The sequence below is a fragment of the Numida meleagris genome, chromosome 4 (assembly GCF_002078875.1).
Source record: "Numida meleagris isolate 19003 breed g44 Domestic line chromosome 4, NumMel1.0, whole genome shotgun sequence".
In the NCBI taxonomy this organism is placed as follows: Eukaryota; Metazoa; Chordata; class Aves; order Galliformes; family Numididae; genus Numida; species Numida meleagris.
In genome coordinates this window covers 92,759,930-92,776,334 of record NC_034412.1, presented here as the reverse complement: position 1 = coordinate 92,776,334, position 16,405 = coordinate 92,759,930, and the positions used below count along the sequence as shown (strand labels likewise).

General features: G+C 48.7%; 1 protein-coding gene across 1 annotated transcript; it reads right to left on the bottom strand.

Annotated features, from left to right (window-relative positions):
* Window positions 386–15,722, bottom strand: RPIA (ribose 5-phosphate isomerase A). Its single transcript, XM_021394136.1, has 9 exons — window positions 15,461–15,722; window positions 12,470–12,530; window positions 10,762–10,817; window positions 8,050–8,109; window positions 6,796–6,860; window positions 6,614–6,682; window positions 5,970–6,111; window positions 4,530–4,629; window positions 386–1,620 (listed from the first exon to the last, which is right to left on the bottom strand). The coding sequence occupies exons 1-9, from the start codon at window positions 15,644–15,646 to the stop codon at window positions 1,523–1,525; spliced, it is 837 nt and encodes a 278-aa protein (XP_021249811.1). The 5' UTR covers window positions 15,647–15,722; the 3' UTR covers window positions 386–1,522.

The window sequence follows — 16,405 nt, the reverse complement described above, 5'->3', positions numbered from 1 at the left end:
AGTTGTTGGCTGGATGGCAGCCAGCTTGGTCAGCACAAAGTGCTTCAGAGTTAACAGAACGGACCTGCAGGAAAGGCAAAATTGAAAGACAGAAATATTTTACACACACACAGGTTCCAGACATGCAGATTTAAGACAGGTGCACGGCAAGCGCTGCAACTAACAAGTGATGGTTAGAGAAGCTGGTTGATTTAAAATAATGTAGCGTATTTACCTTAAGCAAAAAGAAATCAAATGCAACAGGGTGAATTTGGACTGATGAAGCCTGTGTAAGGGGAAAATGCAGACAGAGGCTTTTAATGGAACCAGAGCACCAGTTAGTCTCAACAAGTATTTTGTGTTGTCCCCAAAACAGACACCTTAAGAATGAAATTACCACCACACCTGTTATAAGAGCTCTTTATTTCAATGTCTATAACACAAAAAGAGGGCTTGCATTTTGACACCAGAACCATGCAAAGCACCTATACACAGAGAACAATATATTGAACGAGTGTCTCTCTCCTGCTACATATGGTAAATTTAGGCAGGAAGACTCGGTTTTCCTTTGCATTCCACTCTATCCTTCTACAAATCAACCAGCTGCGAGAGGTGATAATTAACCTTCATTCCGAACCAAATAATTTGCCACTGAACAGTATTCCACACTGCCCTAAAATGATCAAATGTGCTTTTGTAAACTTCATCAAGTGCCCAGTTCTGCTCTCATTATACAAGGATGAAATCCTGAACATCTCCAGCTACTGGAACAGATTTTAATCAGAGGTACTAGATTAATGCAGTTGCAGAACAGAATTTGGCTCAAAGGATGAACATCTCTTCCATACAGAGGCCCCAGAAAGGCCTCTATTAATGTCCCAGACACAGGGATGAAGAGACCACAATGTCCCTAGGCTCAGAGATTTGTCGTATGCACAGAGGATTAACTAGACATCCTGAACGATTAAAAAACAGTGGTATAGAAAAATAAAAGGCATAAAATACCGAACCCAAAAGGTTCCAAATAAGGCATCAGTAGGTCCCAACTGGACGTGCTCCTGTATGTACACCATCCTCCCAGCCAGGGCGGATAAGGACGATTTATTAGGATCGTAACATCAACCACTGAGCACTAAGAGCGACCAGGAGGGTTCAAGTTCAGCTCAAAAAAAAGGAAAAACAAAAAAAAAACAACGAAAGAATCCAAGAAGTATTCTTTTTGGTAAATATCTCTTAGAAAATAAAATAAAAAACGTTAAAGCAATTTGCTTAACTGATTCTTTAAAAAAAGACAACATTCTTGTAAAGTAAAAATATATATATATATCTGGAAATAGAGTATCTTTTTTTTTGTTTGTTTTGTGTTTTTTTTTTTTTTTTAAAAAAAAAGACATTCAGTATCATATCAGCGGATTCTGATCAACTCCCCGTCCGCACCTTCCGTGATAACCGCTGCTCGTTAAGGCAAAACGTCAGGTTGGCACCGGTACGACAGCTGAATCGAACTGGCCGAAGGCAAAGCAGAGCGGGCAGCACGCTGCCATCAGCGAGGCTGCTTCTCCCACACGCTGACCGAGCCGTCCTCCATGCCGAAGTACACCACCTCCGCCATGTCGATGAAGAGCCCCGTCTCCACCACGCCTGGGAACAAGAGTTCATGAGCTGGTTAGTGCCAGAGCCAACCCAGAGCTGGAATCTTCTGAGAGAGGTGTCGAACATGGGTGAAGAGAGGGCTCTGGGGAGACTTCATTGTGGCCTTCCAATACTTGAAGGGAGCATATAAATCGGAGGGGAAACAATTGTTTATGAGGGTGGATAGCAATAGGACAAGGGGGAATGGTTTTAAAATAAGACAGGGGAGATTTAGGTTGGATATTAGAAGGAAATTTTTCACGCAGATGGTGGTGACGCACTGGAACAGGTTGCCCAAGGAGGTTGTGGATGCCCCATCCCTGGAGGCATTCAAGGCCAGGCTGGACGTGGCTCTGGGCAGCCTGGTCTACTGGCTGGCGACCCTGCACTCAGCAGGGGGGTTGAAACTCAATGATCTTTGAGGTCCTTTTCAACCCAGGCCATCCTATGATTCTATGACATCGCATCAGCCACACAGGGAGCATCTGGGAAGTCTTTTCCTCAGAGCCGACCCCAGAGGAAATGGCTCTCCACAAAGGAAGGGATAACTCCCAGAGCTCCCCGTGACATTCACCCCACCCAGCCACCACCATGACACTAACTCGTGAACGTGGCGTTTTCAGCTGTCTGGCAACCCAAACAAGCCTGAGGAAGCCATGCAGCCACAGACTTGCTTTTGCCTTTAAACACATTTAAAAAAATCATCATGTTAAAGATCACCTGGATAATGCTCCATCATCGAATCAAAGAATCCCTAAGGTTGTAAAAGATCTCTGAGATCATCTGGCCCAACCGTTTAAATGTTAAGACAAAGCCAATCTGATACTACCGCTGCAATTCGTGGCCCATTAGCAGACGTACTTTTGGTTGAATTTAATTACATAATCATGGGGCGCTCTTAACCTCACAGTGGTTACCCAGCCACAGTCAGATCCTGTAACCACCAGGCTAGCAGCAGACAGAAGACGTGAGCCAGCCACATGGGTTCACACAAAAACTCCAGGCTTTGCTCCCATCCAGCAGCAGACTCCTTAGGAAAGATTTGGAAAAAATTCTTCTCTGAAAGAGTGGTGATGCACTGGAACAGGCTGCCCAGGGAAATGGTGGAGTCACTGTCCCTGGAGGTGTTCAAGAACTGTGGAGATGTGGCACTGAGGGACGTGGTCAGTGGGCATGGTGGGGATGGGTTGGTGGTTGCACTAGGTGGTCTTAGAGGTCTTTTCCAACCTTAACGATTCTATGAATCGCACTGAAACTTCCTCTGGGAAAAGGAAGAAAATCCTGCTTCTCATATCGGTTAAAGCTCTGATACTATGGATATTAGGACCACAGAAAAGCCCATGAGAAGTTAATCACATTAAGAGTTGAGGGCAAGATGGGCTTGAAGCCAAAGACCCAGGAAGAAGAAGAAAAATAACAGCATCTGAGTGTTGCTCATGCAGTTGGTCTTTCCTTACACAGAGGAAAAAATGGCCTTGGGACTCCATCACCTCTATCTTGAGGCACATGAAATCCTCAGACAGCTCTGATGCTGGCAATTCACAGTGATGCACAGCTCTGCAGCCCTCAGTCCTTTCAGGTGGCAGCTTGCTGACACACGTGGCACTCAGATTGCCAAGGCCCCCAAGGGCAGAAGCCACCAACACTTAGAGCCAGCACCAAGCACGCTGGGCAAGCCCACATTTCAGCAGCAACTCCCACTGCAATCCAGGACCTGTATGTAAGCACTCATATTGGTTGCTTGCAGAACCAAGCCCAAATCCAAATCCTACCAGATGAACACACTCCAAGAATGCTGAAGGAAAAAAAAAAAAAAAACAGTAGGACAAGGCTACCACATGCAAGGCGCCCGGAGCCCTGCTACCACCAGTACATTCAGGCTTTAACAGCTCTGCTCTTCCACTTCTGGGTAGGGAAGATGCTCTTTTCCCTTTAGCAGGTCCATTTTTGAGCTCGTGGTGAAACCATGGCATGCTGAAACCACTTCCAACCTGTCTCTTGCCCCTTCATCCCTCCTGGCTGAGAGATGCAAGACGGAGCCCTGTGTTTTGTTTCTGAGGAACCAGCCACTGTTTCTCTTGTGCAAAGAAAGAGCTCTAACAAAACAGATGTTTGTACAGCCATGGACTGCAACTGCATTAGGGTACAAAGCACTGCACCGGGGACAACCCAGACCAGCAGCGCTCAGCGGTCTATTTACATCAGACACTGGTTTGTTTAGATCTGCTCCTGCCAAAGGTCTTAACCTGCCATCTACTGTTGGCTGTGAGCAAGTGCCAGGTAATTATTCAGACTGCAAAGACATCAGGACAAGCCAAGGCAGAGGTAATGCACTAGCAGTTTGCTCCTAGATCTGGAAAAAAGGAAATGGGTGTGTTTTCAGCAGATCAGCCTTCTAATAAGCATTGAGGGAAGCAAAGCCAACAAACAGAAGCAGGTTAAGGTTACTGGGGACACTTCACTCAGCCTAAATCCATGGCTTCTGCCCAATCTTGTGTTTTAATCACAGTGCCACTTTGTGCAGATATGGAGGTTTGTGCAGCAGGATTCCAACCTGCTCCTATGTGCTCTGGCAAGACATGAACAGCAGTGAAGTTAATGGTAGCTTCGCTGTGCACAGTAAGGGCAGACAGCTATCCGGGATAAACTCATAAGACATAAGCTGTACTCAAAAGCTGTCCAGATTCAAGAGCAGATTTTCACCAAAATATCCAGACAAGATATCCAGATAGTGCTGAGCCAGCCTTTGTATGCTGCTTTAATGAAGTGCCACCACCCCTGGGCAGACCTTGATGATCCAGAAGCAGCTCTGGTCTGGACAGCAGGTCTCATGCTCCTAGCCAAGCTCCCGAGGTCAGAGATTTCTAGCACACACCAAGCCTTAGCCAGTTTTCGGTCTTTAACATTGCAGATATTACCTGGTATCATTTTAATGGCAGTGTTCACTTCGCTCCACTCGTGAACCTTGTCAAACTTCCAGTCCAGGATGAAGTTCCCGTTGTCTGTCACCACAGGGCCCTGGGAAGCAAACCTATGTATTAGGACCACATGCTCCTGTTGTACCAAGCACAGCCTTACACCTCCACTTCAACAGTGTAGAGAAAGTCATCATTCAAGTAAATAAGGGCACAGTCCACTGCTCCATACAAATGATAAACCCTGTAAATAAAACCACTGCCCAAGGCAACTGTGCCTTCCTCGTTCTTCTGTGTACGGTTCACAGATAATCACACAGAAGCTGGAAAAATTGATATGATTTCATTTCTGGGATAGAGGATCCTTTTCACAAGAGCAGAACTATAGGAATGTCCTAAACAGGCAACTATATGCAACTGAAGCCAAAACAAGACCACTCCACTCCTGTGATAAGGGTGGGCCAAGGGCTGCTGCATGCCACAGGGACGTTCTGGAGCTGAAAGACCGATGGCCTTCAGTGTCCCAGATGTGCCCAGCACTCTCTCAAGCCCCAAAGTTGGGTGCTTTCAACAAAGCTGAGACAGCTGAGGCTGAGAACAAGGTGTTTCAGCAACACTGAGCAGGGCTTGTGACCACACATGCCAGGAAGGACCAGGGAGTAAGACCACAGTGGAAGACAGAATCCTCCAAGGACACAGCTCATGCTGGAGCATTGGGATGTGCATTCCCTGAGCAAGGCTGGCCTTAAGTTCATGGAAGACAACTGGCTTTCTCTTCTCAGGCTTCTAAATGTAGCTCCTCAACCTCTTGGGCCAGGGGATTAAATGTACTAAAAGAAAGTGCTCAGCCTTCAGGTGTTAGCTCCAGCTATAACTGGAGACAGTCCTCTCTTCCCTTCCCACATGACATGGGTTGGCCAAGCCCCACTGTTCAAGCCAGGATAGGACACTGACAGTGGAGACAAAGCAGGTTCAATTTTAACGTAGTCCACTCTTGCTTTGTGTGGCATGCAGCAGCTTGGGGTCTCTAGGAGCTGCCCACCTAACTCAAGACACTTTGGTAGCACAGAGTGACCTCCAGCCTCTGAACATTCTTGCAGAGCAACAAGTTGAGTATCTGTGGGTGAGATGGAGGACCTAGCAGAATGGAAAGCGTTTCCACAAAAGCAGCAACCCGTGCTCTGAATGGCAGGTTGTTTGTAGCCAAGCAGAGACATAGAGCAGCCCTCAGACACAGAATGGCCAGCCCTCTTCTCCTTGTTCAGGGCTGCTTGCTCTGGGAGACATAAGCTTTCCACAAGCAACCCCAACATCTAAACACACAGTTCATTAAGTACATTTAAAGGAAATTACACAAGGAACCAGATTTAATCAGATGAAAGATCTTCCTCTTGGCCACACTCAGGTGGCTCCGTTGGGCACAGAGGGATCAAAGACACTCACTGCTTTGCTGACAGCCATCCGCAGCTCTGCAGCACCTCCAAAGTTTTTGGTCAGAGCTCTGGTGACAGGGACATAAGCCATGGGAATGACTTCAATAGGGATTCCCTTCTTCCACTGCTCCCCGAGGCTCTCTGATTTTTTCCTGAGGTTTGAAGAGGGATCAGTGTCAGACATTACATTGTCACCATCATTAACAATGCACTTATCACATTCTTTCTTGCAAACTCCTCAGGTGTAAGGCCCTGGAGGGCACGGCAATCAGTCTGCATGTGCACTCATGTAGGAAGAACCAGTTTAGTGCACGAAGCTCTGCTCTGCTCATGTGTTTTGACACGTTTTGGATAAGCAGGATGGAAGTTTTCTACAGCCCTGTGGCTGCATGCACAGAAGGGTAAATTTATTCCATGTTGACAATCACTATGCTCAGAAAAAGCAAAGCAGCCTTTTCCCCACAAGCTCTGCTGACTTCTAAGCAGGCCTGCTGAGATGAAAATTAAGGAAAAAAAAGCCAAATTCAATTGCTGAAGCACTGGGAGTCAAGCTCACTTCCACCTATTCTTGCTCCCCTAACACACTGGAAGGATTGTAACAGCCTAACACAGGATCATCCAAATCCTTCCACACAATAAATAGTAATATTTTACCTGTAATCAGCAATAACGATGAAACATTTTGCGTATCCTGCAACTATCTTCTCCTGCGTCAAGCAACCGCTGCAAGGGAAGAAAAAAAACCCCACCAACAAAATATTAGCCTGCTCCTCACCGCAGCTCAGAGGACACCCAGCACCTGTGCCACATACAGACACACACACAGCAAGGCTCACCCGCCTCCTTTGATAAGGTTGAGATCAGAGTCCACCTCATCCGCTCCATCAATGGCAACATCAAGCTGTAAGAAGACAAGAAACTTGGTGTGGAAACCTCACCCAGATCATTAGAGTTTATGTCAGCCCAACTAGAGATGAGTGTCTGGTCAGCCACCCAAGGAGACCATCCCCAGCTCAACCACAGGCATGCAAAAACTGAGAGAAGAAACAAAACAAAACCAACTGCTGGCCTGCAAGGCAGGTCTCTTCAGCCTCCAGTCTTCTCAGCTAAAGATCAGCATGACAGCTGGGGTTTCCTGGCAAAAATCTTTGTAACAATACTTCAGCAGTGCAACATCCCTTGCCAGCAAGCCTCAGGCTGGAAGAGGAGGCTACCAGCTTGGCACTCTACTTGCCATCTTAAGGAACCACCCAGAGACAAGCATTGCCCTTCTCGGTCACCTCATGGGGTCAGCAGTTGGGATTTTAGAGCATGTGCAGCCTCACTTCAAGCACTGTGTGCCTTTTTGGGCACCACAATAATAAGGAGGACATAACACTATTAGAGAGCCTCCAAAGGATGGCTATGAAGATGGTGAAGGCTCTGGAGGGCAAGAGATGTGAGGATTAGCTGAGGTCCCTCTGTTTATTCAGCCTGAAGAAGTAGAAGCTGAGGGGTGGCCTACAACTCCTCACAGGGAGCAAAGGGGCAGTGCTGAGCTCTGCTCTCTTGTGACAGTGACACAGCCTGACAGAATGGCATGGAGCTGCATCAGGAGAGGCTGGGTGTTAGGACAAGGTTCATATAGTGGTGGGTATGGAAAAGGCTCCCCAGGGCAGTGGGCACGGCCCTGAGCTGCCAGAGCTAAAGCAGTTTCTGGACAACGCTCTCAGTCACAAGGTTTGGATTTCACGTGGTGCTGTGTGGAGCTAGGAGTTGGACTCTGTGGTCCTTCTATGCCCCTTCCAACTCAGTATTTTACAAATCTATGATTTTTGGTCTTTGGAAAATGGAGGAGCCTGGTTCAGTAGACAGGGACAGTCTCCTGCCCCTGCTCTCCACTGGCCTGGGTCCTACAAGTCACCATAAACCAGTCTTTCAGCCAGACCACAGCTTTAAGCAAACTACCTTCAGGGAAAAAAAACAAACTAAGCCAGTTCTCTCACATTCTGCAGCTTTTGTCCTCAGCAAGGGCAGATGAGCCTGGAGCTTTACGAAGGACTGGGTTAGAGGGAGGTTAGTGAAGTCTCAACTCCTGCATTCCTGCTTACCTCTGGATGTCGGTCCAGGTCACTTAGCGTTAAGCCGTTCTGCAGGATCAGCTGACGGGCCTGTGCACCAAGAACACAGCAAACACTATTTACCAGCAGCAGGAAAGGAAATCAGACTTGTCGTGTCGTTCTCCTCGCTGCCGCATGGATGAGGGCTGCAGCGCTGCATCCTGAGCTCGCTGAGAGGCTGCAATCAGCAGCAGAAATGTATGGCAAGAAGGAAATGATGCTTCCATACCAGAATTTTTTCATCAAAATAACGCTGATTTGAACTGAAACGCTTAGATGGTGCAAAGGGTTGGGGCTGCATCCAGATCTCTCCATACTGAACAGCATGGGGCTATTAGCCTGGTGGGAGACACCTGCATTTAAACATGAAGGCAGGTATGGGATTCTTGAGTCCCCTCTGATTTCCTATGGCTGAAAAACGGGAGCAGGAAAACGAAATATCTACACCATATGGGACTAGCAATGAAAGTGTTTTTTATATTGAAAAGAAACAAACAACAACAGAAAAGCAAAAAAAGAAAAGCATAACTCATAGAAAAAGTGTGGGATGCCTCCTGAAACAGCTGTTTGGTGGCTGTGATCTATTTTTATCAAAGCAGCTGTGAGTTTCCCTCTAGTGGCAATATAACACAAAGCACCTGGAGTTACACTCCCTTTGGTCCATTCATTGGCTTAAATGGAAGTTCAAGCTTACAGAACCTGAACTGGGTTAAATTTCACATCTTACAAATCATTGCCTGAGTTAGACTCCCTCCCTGCATGAAACTCTTCTTGAGGCTGAACTTCCTACCATGCTTGGCTATTCAGAGAAACATGTGTTACAGCCTAGAATTAATTCTCCTAAGCTTTACCTGCTAACAAAGTGAGCCAGCTACACCTATTGGCATCCTGAAAACAGTAACAAGACTTAGCCAGGAGTAGTCCTGGCAATGAAATACAACCCCAATCCTTTATGTTACAGTGGCACTCCACAGCATGCAGTTCTAACACCCATGAGCTGCTGGCTCTAGATCAGACTATGCACTAGATTTGCCCTGTAGGAGCTCACAAAATAAAAAAGACTGCCATCAGTGGTTTTACATTCACATTATGACGTTCATGTAAAAAGATTTCAGGGATCTAGGAACTGAAAGCATTGAAAAACACTGTGCTGTACATGCAGGCTGGACCCTGAACAGCCTCAGAGTCAGCAGTGTGGAAACAAGGTGGCTCTCTTCAGGTTCTCTGCTTGCAAGGTGATGAGAGCAGACCGGCAGGAATCAAAAGCAGAGCTCCCACAGTAGGGGACAAAGCAGCGGTAACTGCACAGCGCTTGCCTACCCACAAAGGACCAGGTTAACCCCGTTGCCCAGCACTGGGAATCCGATGCAGTCCAAGGCACCACGTTAGCCAGCTGGAAGGATGGGTCCTTTTGGGATTAGATGAGTGACAGGTCGTTGCCAAGATCGGTTTCGCTCCATGCTCTCGGCAGGCATCCAGGTGAAAAGAAGAAACAACGCAAAAGCCAAGGGATGGATACTTACCCTGACACTAGCTTTAGTGATGGTGATGGAATAACCCAACCTTACAACAGGGAAGGGAGAAGAATAAAAGCCCACTGAAAGCAATTCTTCCTTGCCAGTGACCTCAGGCAGCCATTTACACCTGTACATAGTGAAAATAAGATGCTGTTTTGCTGACTTGGGAATGCTTCGCTCCTAATTGGTTGAGGTCGGACTAGATGATCTCAGTGGCCTTTTACAACCTTAAAGATTCTATGATTCCATGAGGTCTAAGAGACTGCACAAGATATGAAGCAGCCCCATGCTTGGGGGATTTGTGCTCATGCAGGTAGAAGACCTACCTTTACCCTTTACCACCAACCATGTTGTTTCGCTGGTAAGAAATTCTAATGTTACATGAACACTTCAAGGCAGGGCAGACTCCAGCCCACACTCACCATGAGATCTTTATCAGTATTTTCTGTAAGACCTAACAACTGAACTCACGGGAGTTTTCCTAGGTTCAAATGGCATGTGACATCCCCGGGTGGGGAGCACTTTAGACAGATCAAAGAGAGATTGCCACTGCAGTATATGTATGAAACAGAAGTAATAATAAGTCCTCCCCGTGACAAAGATATGACCCCAGAATCCACACCGGGACCAAGAAAAGGACAAATGCCCAATTCACTGACTGGGGCACTGCCACCTAGCCTTGAAAACCCTGTGGGTGGTCCCTGTCCCACCAGCTGGTGATGTCACCTCTCCCTGCCCTAAGGGAACAAGGTGCACAGCTGCTTATCTGCAGCACATTTACACCTCAGGGAAATGTGGCAGAGCCAGCAAAGCCATTTGCCTGAAGGCATGGAAGCAGCTCAAAAGCTTCCTGAGCAGCTTTGTTTTACCACTGAGCCACATTCTCCCTCTCTCCACCATCTTTCTCATCAACGAGGTTGGTATGAACTGATCTCTGCAAAAGTGGCACTGCAAAGGAAAAATTAAGCTGATGCCCCTTCTGCAACTTCTTGCAAAACCCAGTTGACATACTCAGTCAAGCTCCTCTTGAAAACACAAGAGCTTGCACCAAGCTTGTACAGCTTTCAGGGCCTGATAAGGAATCAAAGGAGACTTTGGCATTATTAGCTTGGTTCACCACAGTCAAAGGAATGACCGTGTATGTGAGCACCTGGACTGGAATAAAACCAAGGAGGAAGGTGCTTACCTGGAAAGACGTAGGGATGCAGACAATTGTCAGGTTCTCTTGTTTAACCCGCTCAGCTGTAGGAAGGAAGCAGAAGACTTGGTTTGTTCACCGCTGAATAAAAATCACACCAGCTTTCTCTTTAAGAAATCTCAGTTCGGAACAGCCCCTCTGAATCACTGCAATTACTTGCTTGGCTTGCAAATAACTCAGTCACGCTCAAAGCACAAACAGGTGCCACCCTGCAGAGCTAAGGCTCCCTTTTCACAGAAATGTTTGAACACCCATCTAAACCCAGCCCCTGACACATAGCCATTAACCTTTGTGTCCCCAGCAACAGAGACACATTTGCTTCGTCAGCAAATCATCACCTGGGATCTCGGCCCCACTCCCACTCGCGCTCCATTAGACAGGTTTTGCTGTGCTCCTTGTAAATAAAGCTGCAGCAGCTGTCTGAGAGGTTTTCTGGCTTGTTGCCTTGGGGACATCATGTCCACTCCTTATGAAACATTGAAATACATAGCAGGCAAAAGGCTAATAAAATATTGCACTAAATGGGAGGAAGTATCTCCTCCCTCAGGTTAACCTCAAATGACCAAAATCTATTACTAAAATATAATTATGGGCAAAATGTTATTTTAGTGAATATAATACTTAGGGACGAGCCAAGAGCCTGAGAGTCAGCAACAGAGCAAACAGGTGGGCTGTACACTTCAAGGCAACCCCGCTGCCAGAGTAAAAATGCAACACACGGGGCCATGTGCTGTTAGAACTCTAATCTCAGTAGGCTCAAAAAGTTGCATTTGTTTAGAGCTGGATCCAGTGCTGAAGTGGGGAATGGCTGTAACACTGAGCCAAACCCAGACAGCTGAATGGCAGCTCTCGAGCCACCTCCCAGACAAATCCGTGTGTGGGACGAGGTGGGTGCAAGCCAGTAGGTCCCACCCTGATCCCATGTTTCCTTTGCTCAGCTCTAAGCCCTGCTCGGGGCCAGCTCTGCCCAAGGAGCTGGGGTCATGCAGGCAGGACACCCTGAGCTCTGCTTCTAAACAGGAGCTCCAAAGATGAAAAGAAACTTTAGAGCTCAATACCCTCTGTAATGAGGCATGATGATAATTATCTTCACATTTGCTCTGCAAAATTGCATTTGCCTCTCTTGAATATTTTGCGAAGAGGCTGAAATTTTCTGAATCACACCTTGGGCTAATTAGCCCCTAAGGGCCAGCAGATCAACCTAGCTGTAGGGTATAAAAAAGGTGCAGCAAGATTTCATCCCTTATTCTGCTTACACCTCAGGACCCTCAGCGTGAATATTGTGGATGTAAGCAAGCAGCGTGAGCTGCATACAAATGGGTTAACAGAAGCAGAGCAGCTGCATGGCCCAAAGCCACAAAGCAAGTCAAGACACCGCAGAGCTGGAACGAAACAGGAGGGTTTTAGTTCCAGATTGTGGTGGGTGCCAGTAAAGTTCATTCTCTGGCCCTCCAGGGAGAGCAGGTGGCAAAGCTCAGCCCTGCCAAGCAAAGTCAAGGAAGCCATTCCCTGCTCGCGTCTCTATGTGCAATCAATCTGGACCACAAGATACAGTTTTAACCTTCAGCTTCAAGGACAAAGCAGTGGGTGAATACCCCTAAGGCATAAGCTCCCAGTCCTGATCATTTAGGGCTAGTTTTCAATTAGCTGGGGGCAGCTGGACAAGAGGACTTCCTGCAGCAGGGGAGCATCCTACCTAATCGATGCACTGCATGGACAATTGTAGAACCGCTCCCGATGCCAAGAACTTGGTTGTCCTGTAAATCAAAGAGAGACAGAGGAGAGCTGTTAACGGGGCCACTTCCGTTTTTCCCAACAGACTCTGTATTTTGGATACATGTAAGGGGACACAGTGTGTTAGCATGCTTCAGACACGGGAAGGAACTCTCTCCAGCAGGGCAGGGCTGCTGTTTGCTCTAGGAGAGGGTGGCTGTGAGATTTTAAGCAACTCACCCATTCCTTAAAGGACACGTGGTCACTAACATCACTGTGCTCTGGCTCTTGAGGCGTTCAATGCACGCTCACTGCTGGTTACTGGCAGCCTCAGCACCAGTACATCAGTTGAATTCCAACTAATCCTTGAGGGACTGTGATGAGGTCAGTCAAAAGAAAGCAGTGCTTTTCCTCCCCCACAAAAACCCGGAGCAGAGGAGGAAGGAAAACTGAAAAACTCTTCCACAACTTCCACATCACCACACTTGCACAGGAACTGGCAGCTCAGCCTCTGGGTGCTGCTAGCCAGCAGCAACTTTGAAACAAGCCCCAGCCTTGGCATGGGACAAGCCTTTTCCTTCTGAAAGCAGGTGATAGGAAACCATCAGCTCTGCGGCACAACGGCAGGCAACACCGCACTCCATCCAGCTGCTCCTGCCGGAAAGCCAGGAGCTCCACACAACCCACAGAGGAAAAAGCTGAAACAACCTCAAGATAACATCTCCCAAAGAAGCCACACAGTAATAATGCCGGGTTGCTGCCAACAGTATTGTTAGTAAACAGTACAGATGCAAAGAGGAGAGCAGCGGTTCCTGGAGGATAATAAACACTATCCTCTAGTAGCATGTAACTGGCTGCAAGAGAGTCCAGCGACACTTGAAAGATGGGTGAGCTGGCAGTGTGTGCTGGAGAGGATAACAGCTCAGCTCAGGGCTTTCTCTGCTTGTGGTCTGGCTTACAGATCACTGTGGCCTCATCCACAACACAGACATACTTCTAAAGCCTGCCACAGGCTGAGGGTGCATGGATTTATTACCTCCCAAGAGGATGCTCTACGTAAATCTGTGGTTATTATCCTCTCAACCTCCCATCCAGCCAGAGCTACCTGCAGCCTCTTCCACACTCATTTTCAGTGTAATCACCCCTTCTCTGGATGGGATCCAAAGCTGAAATTGACTTAAGGAGACACAATATCACTACAGAGACTTCAGATGCTCAATTTCAACCCAGCCAGAGTTGCAGGCACAGAGCTGCTGAGCGTCACTTCTCAGACATTAAGCAGCTCAGGAACTATCCTCCATGTGCAACAAGTAGTGGACAATGCCACATCTGCAGCATTTCAATCAGCTGAAATGTTATTGGGACATGAGCCTGCCTGGAAAGGTGGGGCTCAAGGCACTGCAGTCCCCCGGGATTAATGATTTCCTTTGCTTCTGCACGTTGAAAGCTTAGGAAAAATTAAACAGTTCTCAGAAACTCAGCACACAACAGCTCCAGCCCTTCCTAACCACCGTGACTCTGCAAAAGGGGAAAGCAATAGGTCCCAGCCGTACGCTTGCAACACCACCAACAGTACTACAGCACAGGAGAAACTCTATAGTTCCTGGTGTTTCTGGGTTCCACTTGCCAGAGCCCAGCACAGCAGCTGCAAGGGGGGGCAAGGCTTGTTTTGGCCATGCATGAGTCAGTTTAGTCTCCTTGCCCTCAACTCTTTTAAAGGGCTGGGACAGCTTCTTGAGGGTGTAAAGGATCAACGAGAGCCTCATTTTCCTCTTAGGTATCTTCAGTCCACTGTGGCAGTTGTACCTACCTTTAATTAAATTAAAAATAAATAAAAAAAAGAGAGAGAGAGAGACAAAAAGCTCTCCTCTGCTAATCCCCCCAGCTGCTCCCAGGTTCTACCATGGGCTGCCCAAGGAGCTGCACTTTGGGATGGGTCCGAGCCCGGAGTCGAGCAGGAGAGACTTGTCCTGCACAACCAAGCCTGAACACAGCAGCACCTTCCACATGGAGTCTGCAGCTGCATTTTTGAAGTCTGCCTTTTTTGAAGATTATACGGCTCCTTCTGCAAACTGTGATAGCAACGGCCAAGCACAAAGCTGTTGCAAAAAGCAGCTGCATCCTCCTGATAGAAGCTGAAGAGGAGACAGATTTTCTGCAGTAGCTGAGAGTATTTAGCTGTTCAGTAGGGACTCCAAACTTGCTTCTCCACCATTGCTTTGTACCAACTCACAGAACAAATATTGTAATGTTATTCCCACCGCTGCCTATTTTACTAATCATTAGCCAAACCCTCAACTTTAATCAGTTGGGATGCAGACAGAAACATCACTGTAAGTTCACTTGACCATAAAATAGCACAAAAGCCCAGACTTAGGAGTTGCATTTTGCTGCAAAACCCAAAGCGTACAATAACTCTGGGGTTCGCTTTCAGCCAGGAGCTGATGCACACCAGGCTCCCACAGCCCCAGACAGCTTTGGAGTGCACTGGTGGAGGAAGGAGAGGCTGTAAAATAAGTGAAAAGTTTATGGGACAGCACGGAGCCCAATGGCAGCTGAGTCTGGGGGCAGCAGGAAGGAAAAGGGCTTTTTCCCCCAAACGCTCACATGGGGCCCCTTGGCAGCGCCTTGACACCCTTTCATCACTGCTGTTGCAACACAGCGTGCATAGCAAACATTGCGATAAACCACCGCTCAGCTTTAACCATTGACCCTCCAAGCGCCCACCATCACCCTGCGCAGCTCCAGCGCTACCTGAGCACGGAGGGGGCGATTAAAACTCGGCAGAGGAGTGGGAGCACCGCTGGTTAGAACTCAGAGTACCCCAAGCTTTAGGACAGGCGCTTTAGCCCGAGCTTTTCCCAGAGCCCAGCTCGCAGCGGTGGGCACGGGGAAAGTTAGGAGGCGCTCCCAGCTCGGGGTGCCCCACGGCCAAGCAGGCAGGGCAGGGGGTGAGAAGCCCCGGGTGCCTCACCTGGACGTGCTTGTCCACCGCCGCGCAGGCTGCCAGCCTCTTGGCCTCCTCAGCCATGGTGCCGCCGGGCCGCCCGCGGCTGAATGCTCTCCGCCCGCCGGCCCTGGCCCTGGCCCTGCCCCTCCCCGGCGGCCGGGCAGCCAGGGGCGTGCTGCGGAGCGGGCCGAGCCGGACGGGGAGCCGCATGCCGGCGCGGCCCGCCCCCGGGGGGCTCTCCCGTGCGGGCTGCAGGCCTGGGCCGAGCCGGCTCCGTTCCTCCTCCTCCTCCTCCTCGCCGTCCTCCTCCTCCTTCGGGAGGCTGGGACTTGTAGTGCGGCAAGCCGCGAACTACAGCTCCCACAATGCATGACAGAGCGCGGCGCAGCGCGGCACGGCGTGGCAACGCATCCTTACCGGGGCTTGCCACTGAGGATGGAGAGTTGGGGCTGTCCTGCAGAGCGCACGGAAATATTTCCCTTTCTGGCTCCCAGCGCCAGAAGGACCTGGAGATGTGGGAGGGGATCCAGAGGAGGGCATGAGAATGTGCAGAGCATGGAGTACCTCTGCTATGGAGACTGGCTGGGAGTGTTCAGCCTGAAGGAGAGAAGGCGCTGGTGAGACTTTAGTGTGGCCTTCCAGCACCTAAAGGGGCACACAGGAAAGATGGGGAGGGATGTTGGAAGGGACCCTTAAAGCCATCGAGTCCAATCCCCCTGCAATGAACAGGGACACCTACAGCTCCACCAGGTGCTCAGAGCCCACTCAAGGCTGACCTTGGGTGTCTCCAGGGATGGGCACCCACCAGCTCTCTGGGCAACCTGTGCCAGTGCCACAGCATCCTTATCATAAAAAGCTTATGATATGCAGTTACCAAGAAGAGCTCACAAGACAGTATAAAACCTGATGGAGGTCTTCTTTCAGGGAGCACATAAACCCCCTTTTTCCTGCCTTTAGGTTGGCATCTGC